Here is an 18,834-nt window from a genome sequence, read left to right as displayed (position 1 = left end):
CTTTTTTGTTAGTGAAATTATACTACCCTTTCATTTTACTGATTCCCTCTAGGAATCAGTAAAATGAAAGGTTTACAGATTCCTAGAGGGAATCAGTAAAATGAAAGAGTGGTATAAGTTAAAATAATTTTTTCCAGAAAGTTATTTCATCCACTGAGATTGGAAACTAAGATTATAAATCAATGAGTATTAGTAGCGTCAAGTGATGTAAGAAAACTAGCTGATAATCATCAGCTTTATATACCTCTATCAAGTCTCCCCCATCAATTGCAAGATGTCTAGTTGCCAAGCTTCACATCATACACCTTCTATACCATTCTTCACATGGACATCAATTAGCACTCCTCACCCTGGCCCCTCTTCTCTGAACCCAATCTAGAAGCCTTATGTCTTTTTTCAAGGGGGTCTCCAGACACGAACACAATATTCTAAATGCAGTCATACAATTGCCTTATATAAGAGAATAGTGATATCCTTTCTCTACATACAAAGGTCCTATATATCACAGACATGACACAATTTGCCTTCCTTGCCACCTGTTTATATTGCATGGAAAATTATGTCTGACTGAATTTTTACACTTAAATAATTTATAGAATGTCTTAATATACCGTTTGAAATTGACTCAAAGTTTGAATAGCAATAAAGCTTAATGAGTGGACCTTGGATAAATCTGCTTCATTACATGAAGTTAGGGTGGAAATTAAGTATAATTTGAAGCTCAAAATGGTTTAAAATAAGTTAAGAATGAGATGTTTATATGAACACGGAATTAAGATTTGCTCAAGGAAGTAGAAGAGCACAACTTCGTCCCTGGTTGTCATTTGAAGAATTAAATTTTAAACTTTAAAAATAAAAATAATATGCAAATGGTGAAGCCAATAGTCATGAACGAGTAACTTTCATATTAACGTCTTCAGTTGGCAGTACTAAAAAAGAAGGAAAGAAATTGCATGTTTTTAAATAACTTCTATATTCCCACGATGCAATTTGTAACATGTGGGAATCTTATGTGCGAAAGAGTCCAGACTGGAGAGCTTAATGAGTGGACCTTGGATAAATCTGCTTCATTACATGAAGTTAGGGTGGAAACTAAGTATAATTTGAAGCTCAAAATGGTTTAAAATAAGTTAAGAATGAGATGTTTATATGAACACGGAATTAAGATTTGCTCAAGGAAGTAGAAGAGCACAACTTCGTCCCTGGTTGTCATTTGAAGAATTAAATTTTAAACTTTAAAAATAAAAATAATATGCAAATGGTGAAGCCAATAGTCATGAACGAGTAACTTTCATATTAACGTCTTCAGTTGGCAGTACTAAAAAAGAAGGAAAGAAATTGCATGTTTTTAAATAACTTCTATATTCCCACGATGCAATTTGTAACATGTGGGAATCTTATGTGCGAAAGATTCCAGACTGGAGAGAGGTTGGTAGGTAGTTTTGTATTTACAACGTTAAGTTTGGTGTTATGGCGGCACCATTCTATAATAAGCGCCTCGTATCAAAAGATTTTGTAGCTGGATCTTAATTTGATAAATGTGATGGCTGAATCGATTAGGGGTTGTGGTTATGAGAATGTACGTGTTGTGCGAGTTCGGTGCTGGTTTGACCAGTTCTGAAGCTATTATAATGGCAATAAGCACGTGTATTGGAATTTTTTGTAGAACCGTATTTTGTGGTAGTGCTCCCGATGTAGCATGCATTACAACCTTAGTGACAAATGGGCCTGGAGTACTGGGGTCCATAGTTTAACAAATAGATATTTATTTTCAGTATACCCAGTATAAAATAAAATAAAATAAAATATTTCAGTAGCTTTCGGAACTCGTGTCCCTTTATCAACTGACAAATTTGAATACATTACAAGCAAAGTGTGGCACGTTACTCATTCGTCATTGTTGTAGCACGGTCGTGTGCTGCCTTGCGCCAGTGATCATCCATCAATAAAACGGTTGTCTCCAGGATTGGATGTATACGCATGCCTTTCTGGCGATTTAATGCCTTAGGGTTGTTCATTATGTTTAGTGACTCTAGCCATAGGCGGTGGCAAAAGTGTCGCGCGTGGTCCACTATCTCAAAGTCGCGCTTGGGGTCAAGATCGTGGTTGGTAGCCCAAAAATGTTCTGCAAGCGCGGACTGGTCAGTTTCGGCAAGCCGGATTGCTCTGTCATGTTCCGTGAGGCGATCCTGGAGACGTCTCGATGTCTCACCTACGTAGCAACTGTTACAGGCCCTACAGGTGATACGGTACACTACATTGCTGCGTAAGACAGGTGTGACAGGGGTCTTCACACTGGAGACAAGTGAACGTAGGTTCCTACCTGGTAATTGTACACATTTGATGTTGTAACTTCTCAGGATCTTCGAGATACGTCCTGACACTCCTGGATAGTACGGAATGTAGGCGGATGATATGCCGACTTGCTTCGGAGGTCTTGGGTTGGAAGTAAGTTCTTGTGCCTGTAACAAGCATCTGTTTAGTACATGGGATGGATAACCGCATCTGGTTAGGTCCGCCTTCACACGGGAGATCTCGTTACGTCTAATTGTGTCGGTGCTGGAATGGCTCCAGGCCCTGGAGAACAGGGTGCGGGCAGTGCTATTGAGATGGCTTGGAGCGTGGCCGGACCCGTAGTTGGTGAATTGACCGCACCACATGGGTTTGCGGTATACTGAGGTCTCTAGATGTGGGCCTACGCGATGCACTAGCACGTCCAGAAACGGGAGCGAACCGTCCACCTCTGATTCTACGGTAAACTTGATGAAATTGGATAGAGAGTTGAGGTATTCTAGTAGTACCGTTTCAGAACCACGTGGTATTATGGTAAAAATATCGTCGACATATCTACACCACGTTGTAATAGGTGTAGGTGGGTTCTGGTGTATCTGCTTCTCCAGATCTTCCATGGCGATGTTAGCTACTACGGAACTGACAGGGGCACCCATAGCAGTGCCATGTACTTGTTTGTAGAGTGAGTCTTCAAAGGTGAAGATGCTGCTAGAGAGGCATAGGTTGAGGGCGGTACAGATGTCATCAGTGGATAGTGACGTCCTGGATTGGAGGCTTAAGTCGCTCTCAAGGAGCCTTCTGGCGCAGTGCACGGCCTGTTGGACGGGAATCGAGGTGAATAAAGAAACCACGTCAAATGATGCCATGACAGAGTTATCAGGGATTGAAATGTCCTTAATGGTGTTAATGAATTCACTGCTGTTTTTAACGGTGTGAGATGTATTACCTATAAGAGGCGAGAGGAGGCTCGCGATGTGTTTGGACAGTTCATACGTTGGGGCACTGCAGCAAGACACTATAGGTCTGAGAGGAATACCCGGTTTATGGATCTTTGGTAATCCGTAGAATTGCGGTAGTTGGCAGCCAGTAGCACGCAGAAGATGGTGAGTCGCGGTCGGGATCTTCTTATCTTTAAGCCATGCGTGGACAAGTTTATTAACATTTGCTTCCAGACGTTTCAAGACTTTAACGGGAGGATCAGGTAGAGGTTCATATACGTTAGGATCGAGTAATAGGGCCAAGGCTTTCTCTCGGTAGGCTGATCGGTCCAGCACAACAGTCCGGCGCCCTTTATCCGCAGGAAGTACAACGATGGAGTTGTCTTTTCTTATAGATGACAGGGCGGCACGTTGGCGGTGGTTGAGGTTTGAGCACGTTTTTCGAGTGTTGCGGAGGACTGCGGCAGTCTTGAATCGGATCTCGTTGGCAGTTTCTTCGGGAAGATTGGTAATACTGGCTTCTATACCCATAGCGAGCTGTGTGATGGGAGGTTTCGATGGTATAACGGCGAATTTCATACCGTTTGATAAAACACTCAGCTGCTCGTTGGACAGTTGTTTGTTACTTAGATTCAAGACGAAAGAAGTCGTGTCGTCTGAACGAGTGTTCGTCTTTAAGGAGTTAGTTTCTATGCTCAAGTTTATGAACTTGCGCTGTTGGCGTAAACGGTAGGTATCCGAGGTCTGACTAGCCCGATGGCAGATGGTATGTATAAGGTTTGTGAATACAATAGGCGAGATCTTACCTTGTAGATGTTGTAACAGTCTGGACTTGTTGTAGTCAGCGTTCCTGATTTCACGGTGGAGATGGGATATCCATAAATTTAACGTGCGTAGGCTGAAGTTAAAGCAGGCACGATCCATATGAGAGTTGTGGAACGGGGCTTTGTATCGGAACCCTTTAGGTATAATTCGATTGCTTTTGCATCTGTATGCGAAGCGTAAATGTTGCCTGTAGCGAGCTATTGAGAGGAAGCACTTTTGCAACTGTGCACAATCGTTGTAGGTATTATGGCCATAAAGTGATCGAATAGTGACAAATGGGCCTGGAGTACTGGGGTCCATAGTTTAACAAATAGATATTTATTTACAGTATACCCAGTATAAAATAAAATAAAATAAAATATTTCAGTAGCTTTCGGAACTCATGTCATGGCATCATTTGACGTGGTTTCTTTATTCACCTCGATTCCCGTCCAACAGGCCGTGCACTGCGCCAGAAGGCTCCTTGAGAGCGACTTAAGCCTCCAATCCAGGACGTCACTATCCACTGATGACATCTGTACCGCCCTCAACCTATGCCTCTCTAGCAGCATCTTCACCTTTGAAGACTCACTCTACAAACAAGTACATGGCACTGCTATGGGTGCCCCTGTCAGTTCCGTAGTAGCTAACATCGCCATGGAAGATCTGGAGAAGCAGATACACCAGAACCCACCTACACCTATTACAACGTGGTGTAGATATGTCGACGATATTTTTACCATAATACCACGTGGTTCTGAAACGGTACTACTAGAATACCTCAACTCTCTATCCAATTTCATCAAGTTTACCGTAGAATCAGAGGTGGACGGTTCGCTCCCGTTTCTGGACGTGCTAGTGCATCGCGTAGGCCCACATCTAGAGACCTCAGTATACCGCAAACCCATGTGGTGTGGTCAATTCACCAACTACGGGTCCGGCCACGCTCCAAGCCATCTCAATAGCACTGCCCGCACCCTGTTCTCCAGGGCCTGGAGCCATTCCAGCACCGACACAATTAGACGTAACGAGATCTCCCGTGTGAAGGCGGACCTAACCAGATGCGGTTATCCATCCCATGTACTAAACAGATGCTTGTTACAGGCACAAGAACTTACTTCCAACCCAAGACCTCCGAAGCAAGTCGGCATATCATCCGCCTACATTCCGTACTATCCAGGAGTGTCAGGACGTATCTCGAAGATCCTGAGAAGTTACAACATCAAATGTGTACAATTACCAGGTAGGAACCTACGTTCACTTGTCTCCAGTGTGAAGACCCCTGTCACACCTGTCTTACGCAGCAATGTAGTGTACCGTATCACCTGTAGGGCCTGTAACAGTTGCTACGTAGGTGAGACATCGAGACGTCTCCAGGATCGCCTCACGGAACACGACAGAGCAATCCGGCTTGCCGAAACTGACCAGTCCGCGCTTGCAGAACATTTTTGGGCTACCAACCACGATCTTGACCCCAAGCGCGACTTTGAGATAGTGGACCACGCGCGACACTTTCGCCACCGCCTATGGCTAGAGTCACTAAACATAATGAACAACCCTAAGGCATTAAATCGCCAGAAAGGCATGCGTATACATCCAATCCTGGAGACAACCGTTTTATTGATTGATGATCACTGGTGCAAGGCAGCACACGTCCGTGCTACAACAATGACGAATGAGTAACGTGCCACACTTTGCTTGTAATGTATTCAAATTTGTCAGTTGATAAAGGGACACGAGTTCCAAAAGCTACTGAAATATTTTATTTTATACTGGGTATACTGTAAATAAATATCTATTTGTTAAATTACAACCTTGTTGTCACTTAATTAAATATATAATATTGTTGATGTCATTTATTGAGTATTTGTGTGTTTCTTTATATGTATTAAACAGAGTCTGTAACTTATTGTATGAAGAAAATATAAGTGTGATATCTGTGCCTGCGAACACTCGGCGGAACTGTCTAGCAAGATTGCTGTGATAGAATAATACACGTGTTCTGTTTGGTGTTGTGTTTATTTATGTAAGTTGTTGACGTTTTTCTTTCCAACAGAAATTGTCATCATCATCAGCCATTTTCAATCCACTGCAGGATGAAGGCCTCTCCAGCAACTTTCCAGTTTCTTCTGTTTTGTGCAATGGCCATCCATTTACTACCCACAAACTCATGAATTTCATCTATCCATCTCCGCCATTGTCTTCCAGGTTTTCTTCTAGCTCCTCTTGGGTACCATTCTGTTATTTTCTTAGTCCATCTGTCATCATGTCTTCGAGCTATGTGTCCTGCCCAAGACTATTTTAGTTCTTTAGTTTTGATAAGAATGTCCTTTACTTGAGTTTGCTGCCTAATCCATATGTTTCTCTTCTTATCTAATGGTCTGATTCCCAATGTAATTCGTTCCATTCTTCGCTGTGTAGTTCTCAGCTTCTCTTCCATTCTTTTGGTGAGTGCCCAAGTTTCACTTCCATAGGTCATGGTGGGAGTATATACTGGTTCATTATTTTACGTTTCAGACAAATTGGGATATTGCCCAGTATGTGACTATATTTCCTGAATGCTATCCATCCAAAATTTATTCTTCTCTTGACTTCCATCCATTTATCATTATTACAGCTAATGACTTGTCCCAGATAACTATATTACTCCACCTTTTCAATTACTGCTCCTTCAATCATTATATCTGTTTCTGTGGCATACTTGTTCATCATTACTTTTGTTTTAGCCATATTCATCTTTAGTCCAAAATCCTTACTAACTCTGCATAACTGATTAAGATTTTCCTCTAATTCTTTGGGATCATGGCTTATGACCACAATGTCATCTGCAAATCATAAATGGTTTAGGTACTCTCCAATCACATTGACTCCTTTCTGCGACCAGTCTAATCTTCTGAAAGCTTCCTCAAGGGTGGTAGTAAACAACTTCGGAGATAGTAGTAGTAGTGGCATGTGATGCAAGAAAGCAAGTGTACGAGCTTATGCAGCATCAGCCAAAAAAAAAAATCACACCATTCCCTCCAAATGCCTGTCCAGATTCTTCTTAAATTTATTTAACCTATCAAACTTCCACAATGACAGATGGAAGTTTGTTCCAGCAATTAACCATCTGCTGGTTAAAGGCAAATTTCTGCACATCCATTCTACACCTGTCTTTTCTTAATTTGAATATATGCCCCCTTAGGTTCGTAATCTGAACAAGTGGAAGGATCCCATCAGAATTCAGCGTGCTCAACCCATTCAAGGCCTTATACACCTCAATCAGATCACCGCGCAGGTGCCTAGTCTCCAGCCACTGCAATTTGCAGATATTGTGTCTCCTTGTCGAACTCTTCTCAATTTTAAATTTATTACTATCTTTTTCTAGTCTAATAAAGGAGGTAGCATTCTCATATATTTTCTTCAAAATCATAATATATGGGGTATCTATGCCTTGTCTTTCCAGTGCCCGAAACATTGCCTTATGCTGTATGGAGTCAAATGCCTTTTCATAATCTGCAAATGCCAGGCATAATGGTGTTTTATATTCATTTGCTTTCTCCATTAGCTGTGACATCACGTGAAGGTGATCCATAGTTGAGAATCCTGTCCTAAAGCCAGCTTGCTCTTTCGGTTGATTCTCATCATGTATTCTTTCTAATCTGTTAGTAATGACCCTTGTGAACAACTTGTAGATGTGGGATAACAAGCTAATTGGTCTATAATTTCCAATTTCTGATTTATCTCCTTTCTTATGCAGCAAAACTGACTGCATTATTCCACTCCTTAGGCACCACACCTTTTCTAATGCATTTTGTGAAGAGTCTTGCCAGTTTTTGTGTCATATCTCTTCCTCTCAATTTTAACAACTCCACAGTAACTTCATCTTCCCCTTGAGCTTTCTGATTCTTCATTTTCTTCAACGCATGTTCTACCTCATTAGGAAGGATATCAGGTATGTTGTATGTGTTACTAATTTGCGATCCATCTTCCCCACTGCTGGCATCATTCCCTCACTCCTTGTATAAAACTCTTTATAGTAGTTTTCTGCTATCTGAATTATGCCTTTTCTGCTATTCATAAGTACACCATCGCTATTGTTCAGTTTCAGTATCATTTGTCTTTCTATATTACTGCTCATGACTGCTGATTTAAATCCTTTGTTTTTCCTTAATGCTTGTTCTACTTTTCTTGTGGTAAATTTTCTTATGTCCTCTCTAAGTCTCTTTCTAATGGCTTTGCATAACTCAGTATACTCAATTTTCTCCCTGTTAGTGTTTTTCTTGCTCTTCATCTGTCGTCTTCAGTTCATCGTGACAAGTGTTTCTTGACTGATTTTTTCTTCTTTGGATTTCTTTTTATCTATAGGTTTCTTGGGCTTTATCACTTTCAGAAAGTTGTAATATTCCTCGTCGATATCTTGGTCCTGAGCAGTCTGCTTCAAACTTGTTCTTAAGTTCCAGTACATTAGCGACTTAAGTTAGGGACTCTGTTTAATACATATAAAGAAACACACAAATACCTAATAAATGACATCAACAATATTATATATTTAATTAAGTGTCAACAAGGTTGTAATGCATGCTACATCGGGAGCACTACCACAAAATACGGTTCTACAAAAAATTCCAATACACGTGCTTATTACCATTATAACAGCTTCAGAACTGGTCAAACCAGCACCGAACTCGCACAACATGTACATTCTCATAGGCACCACACCTTTTCTAATACACGTGCCCCAAAAAGTTGAGCATCCTCTCAAAATGCAGACAGAATTGTCAAAGTTCAGGAAATTGTGGCAAGCTATCATCGTTTTCACCCTCACAATGATGGTTGAGTTGGATATGAATAAGGAGATGATTCATCAAATTCTGCATGGAGATTTAGGAAGGTCTGTCTGCACAAGATGAGTAGAAGCAACAAAGAATATCATCATGCAAAGACTTCATACAGACTCATGAAGACAATCCTAATTTTCTCAATAAGTTGGAAGATTTATGAGGAATTCATATCTGAAGGGAAGAGAGTCAATGATTTATTCCACGTACAAGTGCCCGTACATTTATTCCTCGCTCAGTAGTCAAAGACTACTGAAGTGTATTTCTTCGATGAGGTCACAACTTCAAGAGAAAGGCAGTTTGTTCCTGTTGTACTGGTTCTTGTTACAATGCCACACCCATTCTATACTTGTTGTGAAGATATTCCTGATAAAACATGGCATCGTACAGATCAATCATCCATCCTACTCTCCCAATCTAGCATCAGCAGACTCCACCTTTTCAAGGAAAAAGACTTCAGGATATTGAGGATATAAAGAAAAACATAACCGTGACAAATGGGCCTGGAGTACTGGGGTCCATAGTTTAACAGATATTTATTTAAAGTATACCCAGTAAAATAAAATAAAATAAAATATTTCCAGAAGCTTTCGGAACTCGTGTCCCTTTCTCAACTGACAGAATTTTTAAATACATTACAAGCAAACTGTGGCACGTTACTCATTCGTCATTGTTGTAGCACGGACGTGTGCTGCCTTGCGCCAGTGATCATCCATCAATAAAACGGTTGTCTCCAGGATTGGATGTATACGCATGCCTTTCTGGCGATTTAATGCCTTAGGGTTGTTCATTATGTTTAGTGACTCTAGCCATAGGCGGTGGCGAAAGTGTCGCGCGTGGTCCACTATCTCAAAGTCGCGCTTGGGGTCAAGATCGTGGTTGGTAGCCCAAAAATGTTCTGCAAGCGCGGACTGGTCAGTTTCGGCAAGCCGGATTGCTCTGTCGTGTTCCGTGAGGCGATCCTGGAGACGTCTCGATGTCTCACCTACGTAGCAACTGTTACAGGCCCTACAGGTGATACGGTACACTACATTGCTGCGTAAGACAGGTGTGACAGGGGTCTTCACACTGGAGACAAGTGAACGTAGGTTCCTACCTGGTAATTGTACACATTTTATGTTGTAACTTCTCAGGATCTTCGAGATACGTCCTGACACTCCTGGATAGTACGGAATGTAGGCGGATGATATGCCGACTTGCTTCGGAGGTCTTGGGTTGGAAGTAAGCTCTTGTGCCTGTAACAAGCATCTGTTTAGTACATGGGATGGATAACCGCATCTGGTTAAGTCCGCCTTCACACGGGAGATCTCGTTACGTCTAATTGTGTCGGTGCTGGAATGGCTCCAGGCCCTGGAGAACAGGGTGCGGGCAGTGCTATTGAGATGGCTTGGAGCGTGGCCGGACCCGTAGTTGGTGAATTGACCGCACCACATGGGTTTGCGGTATACTGAGGTCTCTAGATGTGGGCCTACGCGATGCACTAGCACGTCCAGAAACGGGAGCGAACCGTCCACCTCTGATTCTACGGTAAACTTGATGAAATTGGATAGAGAGTTGAGGTATTCTAGTAGTACCGTTTCAGAACCACGTGGTATTATGGTAAAAATATCGTCGACATATCTACACCACGTTGTAATAGGTGTAGGTGGGTTCTGGTGTATCTGCTTCTCCAGATCTTCCATGGCGATGTTAGCTACTACGGAACTGACAGGGGCACCCATAGCAGTGCCATGTACTTGTTTGTAGAGTGAGTCTTCAAAGGTGAAGATGCTGCTAGAGAGGCATAGGTTGAGGGCGGTACAGATGTCATCAGTGGATAGTGACGTCCTGGATTGGAGGCTTAAGTCGCTCTCAAGGAGCCTTCTGGCGCAGTGCACGGCCTGTTGGACGGGAATCGAGGTGAATAAAGAAACCACGTCAAATGATGCCATGACAGAGTTATCAGGGATTGAAATGTCCTTAATGGTGTTAATGAATTCACTGCTGTTTTTAACGGTGTGAGATGTATTACCTATAAGAGGCGAGAGGAGGCTCGCGATGTGTTTGGACAGTTCATACGTTGGGGCACTGCAGCAAGACACTATAGGTCTGAGAGGAATACCCGGTTTATGGATCTTTGGTAATCCGTAGAATTGTGGTAGTTGACAGCCAGTACCACGCAGAAGATGGTGAGTCGCGGTCGGGATCTTCTTATCTTTAAGCCATGCGTGGACAAGTTTATTAACATTTGCTTCCAGACGTTTCAAGACTTTAACGGGAGGATCAGGTAGAGGTTCATATACGTTAGGATCGAGTAATAGGGCCAAGGCTTTCTCTCGGTAGGCTGATCGGTCCAGCACAACAGTCCGGCGCCCTTTATCCGCAGGAAGTACAACGATGGAGTTGTCTTTTCTTATAGATGACAGGGCGGCACGTTGGCGGTGGTTGAGGTTTGAGCACGTTTTTCGAGTGTTGCGGAGGACTGCGGCAGTCTTGAATCGGATCTCGTTGGCAGTTTCTTCGGGAAGGTTGGTAATACTGGCTTCTATGCCCATAGCGAGCTGTGTGATGGGAGTTCGATGGTATAACGGCGAATTTCATACCGTTTGATAAAACACTCAGCTGCTCGTTGGACAGTTGTTTGTTACTTAGATTCAAGACGAAAGAAGTCGTGTCGTCTGAACGAGTGTTCGTCTTTAAGGAGTTAGTTTCTATGCTCAAGTTTATGAACTTGCGCTGTTGGCGTAAACGGTAGGTATCCGAGGTCTGACTAGCCCGATGGCAGATGGTATGTATAAGGTTTGTAAATACAATAGGCGAGACCTTACCTTGTATATGTTGTAACAGTCTGGACTTGTTGTAGTCAGCGTTCCTGATTTCATGGTGGAGATGGGATATCCATAAATTTAACGTGCGCAGGCTGAAGTTAAAGCAGGCACGATCCATATGAGAGTTGTGGAACGGGGCTTTTGTATCGGAACCCTTTAGGTATAATTCGATTGCTTTTGCATCTGTGGGCGAAGCGTAAATGTTGCCTGTAGCGAGCTATTGAGAGGAAGCATTTTTGCAACTGTGCACAATCGTTGTAGGTATTATGGCCATAAAGTGATCGAATAGTGACAAATGGGCCTGGAGTACTGGGGTCCATAGTTTAACAGATATTTATTTAAAGTATACCCAGTAAAATAAAATAAAATAAAATATTTCCAGAAGCTTTCGGAACTCGTGTCCCTTTCTCAACTGACAGAATTTTTAAATACATTACAAGCAAACTGTGGCACGTTACTCATTCGTCATTGTTGTAGCACGGACGTGTGCTGCCTTGCGCCAGTGATCATCCATCAATAAAACGGTTGTCTCCAGGATTGGATGTATACGCATGCCTTTCTGGCGATTTAATGCCTTAGGGTTGTTCATTATGTTTAGTGACTCTAGCCATAGGCGGTGGCGAAAGTGTCGCGCGTGGTCCACTATCTCAAAGTCGCGCTTGGGGTCAAGATCGTGGTTGGTAGCCCCAAAAATGTTCTGCAAGCGCGGACTGGTCAGTTTCGGCAAGCCGGATTGCTCTGTCGTGTTCCGTGAGGCGATCCTGGAGACGTCTCGATGTCTCACCTACGTAGCAACTGTTACAGGCCCTACAGGTGATACGGTACACTACATTGCTGCGTAAGACAGGTGTGACAGGGGTCTTCACACTGGAGACAAGTGAACGTAGGTTCCTACCTGGTAATTGTACACATTTTATGTTGTAACTTCTCAGGATCTTCGAGATACGTCCTGACACTCCTGGATAGTACGGAATGTAGGCGGATGATATGCCGACTTGCTTCGGAGGTCTTGGGTTGGAAGTAAGCTCTTGTGCCTGTAACAAGCATCTGTTTAGTACATGGGATGGATAACCGCATCTGGTTAAGTCCGCCTTCACACGGGAGATCTCGTTACGTCTAATTGTGTCGGTGCTGGAATGGCTCCAGGCCCTGGAGAACAGGGTGCGGGCAGTGCTATTGAGATGGCTTGGAGCGTGGCCGGACCCGTAGTTGGTGAATTGACCGCACCACATGGGTTTGCGGTATACTGAGGTCTCTAGATGTGGGCCTACGCGATGCACTAGCACGTCCAGAAACGGGAGCGAACCGTCCACCTCTGATTCTACGGTAAACTTGATGAAATTGGATAGAGAGTTGAGGTATTCTAGTAGTACCGTTTCAGAACCACGTGGTATTATGGTAAAAATATCGTCGACATATCTACACCACGTTGTAATAGGTGTAGGTGGGTTCTGGTGTATCTGCTTCTCCAGATCTTCCATGGCGATGTTAGCTACTACGGAACTGACAGGGGCACCCATAGCAGTGCCATGTACTTGTTTGTAGAGTGAGTCTTCAAAGGTGAAGATGCTGCTAGAGAGGCATAGGTTGAGGGCGGTACAGATGTCATCAGTGGATAGTGACGTCCTGGATTGGAGGCTTAAGTCGCTCTCAAGGAGCCTTCTGGCGCAGTGCACGGCCTGTTGGACGGGAATCGAGGTGAATAAAGAAACCACGTCAAATGATGCCATGACAGAGTTATCAGGGATTGAAATGTCCTTAATGGTGTTAATGAATTCACTGCTGTTTTTAACGGTGTGAGATGTATTACCTATAAGAGGCGAGAGGAGGCTCGCGATGTGTTTGGACAGTTCATACGTTGGGGCACTGCAGCAAGACACTATAGGTCTGAGAGGAATACCCGGTTTATGGATCTTTGGTAATCCGTAGAATTGTGGTAGTTGACAGCCAGTACCACGCAGAAGATGGTGAGTCGCGGTCGGGATCTTCTTATCTTTAAGCCATGCGTGGACAAGTTTATTAACATTTGCTTCCAGACGTTTCAAGACTTTAACGTAAGACTTGTACTTCCTGCGGATAAAGGGCGCCGGACTGTTGTGCTGGACCGATCAGCCTACCGAGAGAAAGCCTTGGCCCTATTACTCGATCCTAACGTATATGAACCTCTACCTGATCCTCCCGTTAAAGTCTTGAAACGTCTGGAAGCAAATGTTAATAAACTTGTCCACGCATGGCTTAAAGATAAGAAGATCCCGACCGCGACTCACCATCTTCTGCGTGGTACTGGCTGTCAACTACCACAATTCTACGGATTACCAAAGATCCATAAACCGGGTATTCCTCTCAGACCTATAGTGTCTTGCTGCAGTGCCCCAACGTATGAACTGTCCAAACACATCGCGAGCCTCCTCTCGCCTCTTATAGGTAATACATCTCACACCGTTAAAAACAGCAGTGAATTCATTAACACCATTAAGGACATTTCAATCCCTGATAACTCTGTCATGGCATCATTTGACGTGGTTTCTTTATTCACCTCGATTCCCGTCCAACAGGCCGTGCACTGCGCCAGAAGGCTCCTTGAGAGCGACTTAAGCCTCCAATCCAGGACGTCACTATCCACTGATGACATCTGTACCGCCCTCAACCTATGCCTCTCTAGCAGCATCTTCACCTTTGAAGACTCACTCTACAAACAAGTACATGGCACTGCTATGGGTGCCCCTGTCAGTTCCGTAGTAGCTAACATCGCCATGGAAGATCTGGAGAAGCAGATACACCAGAACCCACCTACACCTATTACAACGTGGTGTAGATATGTCGACGATATTTTTACCATAATACCACGTGGTTCTGAAACGGTACTACTAGAATACCTCAACTCTCTATCCAATTTCATCAAGTTTACCGTAGAATCAGAGGTGGACGGTTCGCTCCCGTTTCTGGACGTGCTAGTGCATCGCGTAGGCCCACATCTAGAGACCTCAGTATACCGCAAACCCATGTGGTGCGGTCAATTCACCAACTACGGGTCCGGCCACGCTCCAAGCCATCTCAATAGCACTGCCCGCACCCTGTTCTCCAGGGCCTGGAGCCATTCCAGCACCGACACAATTAGACGTAACGAGATCTCCCGTGTGAAGGCGGACTTAACCAGATGCGGTTATCCATCCCATGTACTAAACAGATGCTTGTTACAGGCACAAGAGCTTACTTCCAACCCAAGACCTCCGAAGCAAGTCGGCATATCATCCGCCTACATTCCGTACTATCCAGGAGTGTCAGGACGTATCTCGAAGATCCTGAGAAGTTACAACATAAAATGTGTACAATTACCAGGTAGGAACCTACGTTCACTTGTCTCCAGTGTGAAGACCCCTGTCACACCTGTCTTACGCAGCAATGTAGTGTACCGTATCACCTGTAGGGCCTGTAACAGTTGCTACGTAGGTGAGACATCGAGACGTCTCCAGGATCGCCTCACGGAACACGACAGAGCAATCCGGCTTGCCGAAACTGACCAGTCCGCGCTTGCAGAACATTTTTGGGCTACCAACCACGATCTTGACCCCAAGCGCGACTTTGAGATAGTGGACCACGCGCGACACTTTCGCCACCGCCTATGGCTAGAGTCACTAAACATAATGAACAACCCTAAGGCATTAAATCGCCAGAAAGGCATGCGTATACATCCAATCCTGGAGACAACCGTTTTATTGATGGATGATCACTGGCGCAAGGCAGCACACGTCCGTGCTACAACAATGACGAATGAGTAACGTGCCACAGTTTGCTTGTAATGTATTTAAAAATTCTGTCAGTTGAGAAAGGGACACGAGTTCCGAAAGCTTCTGGAAATATTTTATTTTATTTTATTTTACTGGGTATACTTTAAATAAATATCTGTTAAACTATGGACCCCAGTACTCCAGGCCCATTTGTCACTATTCGATCACTTTATGGCCATAATACCTACAACGATTGTGCACAGTTGCAAAAATGCTTCCTCTCAATAGCTCGCTACAGGCAACATTTACGCTTCGCCCACAGATGCAAAAGCAATCGAATTATACCTAAAGGGTTCCGATACAAAGCCCCGTTCCACAACTCTCATATGGATCGTGCCTGCTTTAACTTCAGCCTGCGCACGTTAAATTTATGGATATCCCATCTCCACCATGAAATCAGGAACGCTGACTACAACAAGTCCAGACTGTTACAACATATACAAGGTAAGGTCTCGCCTATTGTATTTACAAACCTTATACATACCATCTGCCATCGGGCTAGTCAGACCTCGGATACCTACCGTTTACGCCAACAGCGCAAGTTCATAAACTTGAGCATAGAAACTAACTCCTTAAAGACGAACACTCGTTCAGACGACACGACTTCTTTCGTCTTGAATCTAAGTAACAAACAACTGTCCAACGAGCAGCTGAGTGTTTTATCAAACGGTATGAAATTCGCCGTTATACCATCGAAACCTCCCATCACACAGCTCGCTATGGGCATAGAAGCCAGTATTACCAACCTTCCCGAAGAAACTGCCAACGAGATCCGATTCAAGACTGCCGCAGTCCTCCGCAACACTCGAAAAACGTGCTCAAACCTCAACCACCGCCAACGTGCCGCCCTGTCATCTATAAGAAAAGACAACTCCATCGTTGTACTTCCTGCGGATAAAGGGCGCCGGACTGTTGTGCTGGACCGATCAGCCTACCGAGAGAAAGCCTTGGCCCTATTACTCGATCCTAACGTATATGAACCTCTACCTGATCCTCCCGTTAAAGTCTTGAAACGTCTGGAAGCAAATGTTAATAAACTTGTCCACGCATGGCTTAAAGATAAGAAGATCCCGACCGCGACTCACCATCTTCTGCGTGGTACTGGCTGTCAACTACCACAATTCTACGGATTACCAAAGATCCATAAACCGGGTATTCCTCTCAGACCTATAGTGTCTTGCTGCAGTGCCCCAACGTATGAACTGTCCAAACACATCGCGAGCCTCCTCTCGCCTCTTATAGGTAATACATCTCACACCGTTAAAAACAGCAGTGAATTCATTAACACCATTAAGGACATTTCAATCCCTGATAACTCTGTCATGGCATCATTTGACGTGGTTTCTTTATTCACCTCGATTCCCGTCCAACAGGCCGTGCACTGCGCCAGAAGGCTCCTTGAGAGCGACTTAAGCCTCCAATCCAGGACGTCACTATCCACTGATGACATCTGTACCGCCCTCAACCTATGCCTCTCTAGCAGCATCTTCACCTTTGAAGACTCACTCTACAAACAAGTACATGGCACTGCTATGGGTGCCCCTGTCAGTTCCGTAGTAGCTAACATCGCCATGGAAGATCTGGAGAAGCAGATACACCAGAACCCACCTACACCTATTACAACGTGGTGTAGATATGTCGACGATATTTTTACCATAATACCACGTGGTTCTGAAACGGTACTACTAGAATACCTCAACTCTCTATCCAATTTCATCAAGTTTACCGTAGAATCAGAGGTGGACGGTTCGCTCCCGTTTCTGGACGTGCTAGTGCATCGCGTAGGCCCACATCTAGAGACCTCAGTATACCGCAAACCCATGTGGTGCGGTCAATTCACCAACTACGGGTCCGGCCACGCTCCAAGCCATCTCAATAGCACTGCCCGCACCCTGTTCTCCAGGGCCTGGAGCCATTCCAGCACCGACACAATTAGACGTAACGAGATCTCCCGTGTGAAGGCGGACTTAACCAGATGCGGTTATCCATCCCATGTACTAAACAGATGCTTGTTACAGGCACAAGAGCTTACTTCCAACCCAAGACCTCCGAAGCAAGTCGGCATATCATCCGCCTACATTCCGTACTATCCAGGAGTGTCAGGACGTATCTCGAAGATCCTGAGAAGTTACAACATAAAATGTGTACAATTACCAGGTAGGAACCTACGTTCACTTGTCTCCAGTGTGAAGACCCCTGTCACACCTGTCTTACGCAGCAATGTAGTGTACCGTATCACCTGTAGGGCCTGTAACAGTTGCTACGTAGGTGAGACATCGAGACGTCTCCAGGATCGCCTCACGGAACACGACAGAGCAATCCGGCTTGCCGAAACTGACCAGTCCGCGCTTGCAGAACATTTTTGGGCTACCAACCACGATCTTGACCCCAAGCGCGACTTTGAGATAGTGGACCACGCGCGACACTTTCGCCACCGCCTATGGCTAGAGTCACTAAACATAATGAACAACCCTAAGGCATTAAATCGCCAGAAAGGCATGCGTATACATCCAATCCTGGAGACAACCGTTTTATTGATGGATGATCACTGGCGCAAGGCAGCACACGTCCGTGCTACAACAATGACGAATGAGTAACGTGCCACAGTTTGCTTGTAATGTATTTAAAAATTCTGTCAGTTGAGAAAGGGACACGAGTTCCGAAAGCTTCTGGAAATATTTTATTTTATTTTATTTTACTGGGTATACTTTAAATAAATATCTGTTAAAAACATAACCACCAAACTGAACATCACCTCTTTGGACACCCTCACAGACACTTTTAGAATGGTGTAATAAGTGAATTCAAATTTTTCTTTAAATAAAAATAAAATTTTTAAAGTGTGAAACTTTTTTAAAAATTTTCAAATTTCTATTTTTGAGCTCCTCCACTGTGTTCTTTTTTATTGCACCAGCCCAGGAACTTTATTGCCACACCTTGTATGTGATAATGAAAATTTGGACAAAGATTATACAAAAGTATACTAAAAAATATACAAAAGTATACTAAAAAATATACAAAAGTATACTAAAAAAGTAATTAAAGTACTTACTTGTGATTGGACAGCAAACTGTTGAAGTAAAAGAGGAAATGCAAATGATAGAACTTTAGAACAAGCTGAAACATTGGCAACTGCAATGGCCCGAAGAAGTTTAGAACTGGAATACATTAGTTGCAGTTCTGGTTCACATAAGTGGCTTTCACATTCTGAAACAACAACAACACAACTTATTAAATTAAAAAATATGAAACATTAATAATAAATAATTTCCTTCATATAACAAAAAATACTGAAAGAACAAATAGAGGCAACCCTCATATAACACAGTACTTCTACAACATGGTTTCGTTCTAACACGATTGATAAACTGCGGCAATCCTCGCA

At 43.6% G+C, this 18,834-nt stretch overlaps 1 protein-coding gene across 1 annotated transcript in view; it reads right to left on the bottom strand.

The window, feature by feature from the left end:
* The window catches only part of Mms19 (MMS19 nucleotide excision repair protein), a 180,965-nt gene that overhangs the window by 96,223 nt on the left and 65,908 nt on the right, over positions 1–18,834 (bottom strand). The window contains exon 12 of the mRNA XM_090384395.1: positions 18,502–18,656. Within this exon, the coding sequence (XP_090240521.1) occupies positions 18,502–18,656 (155 nt within the window). The remainder of the gene's footprint in view (positions 1–18,501; positions 18,657–18,834) is intronic.

The sequence above is a fragment of the Mastigoproctus giganteus genome, chromosome 11, assembly GCF_048544385.1.
Source record: "Mastigoproctus giganteus isolate SK-2022 chromosome 11, ASM4854438v1, whole genome shotgun sequence".
Lineage (NCBI taxonomy): Eukaryota > Metazoa > Arthropoda > Arachnida > Uropygi > Thelyphonidae > Mastigoproctus > Mastigoproctus giganteus.
This window is presented reverse-complemented; position numbering and strand designations above follow the sequence as displayed.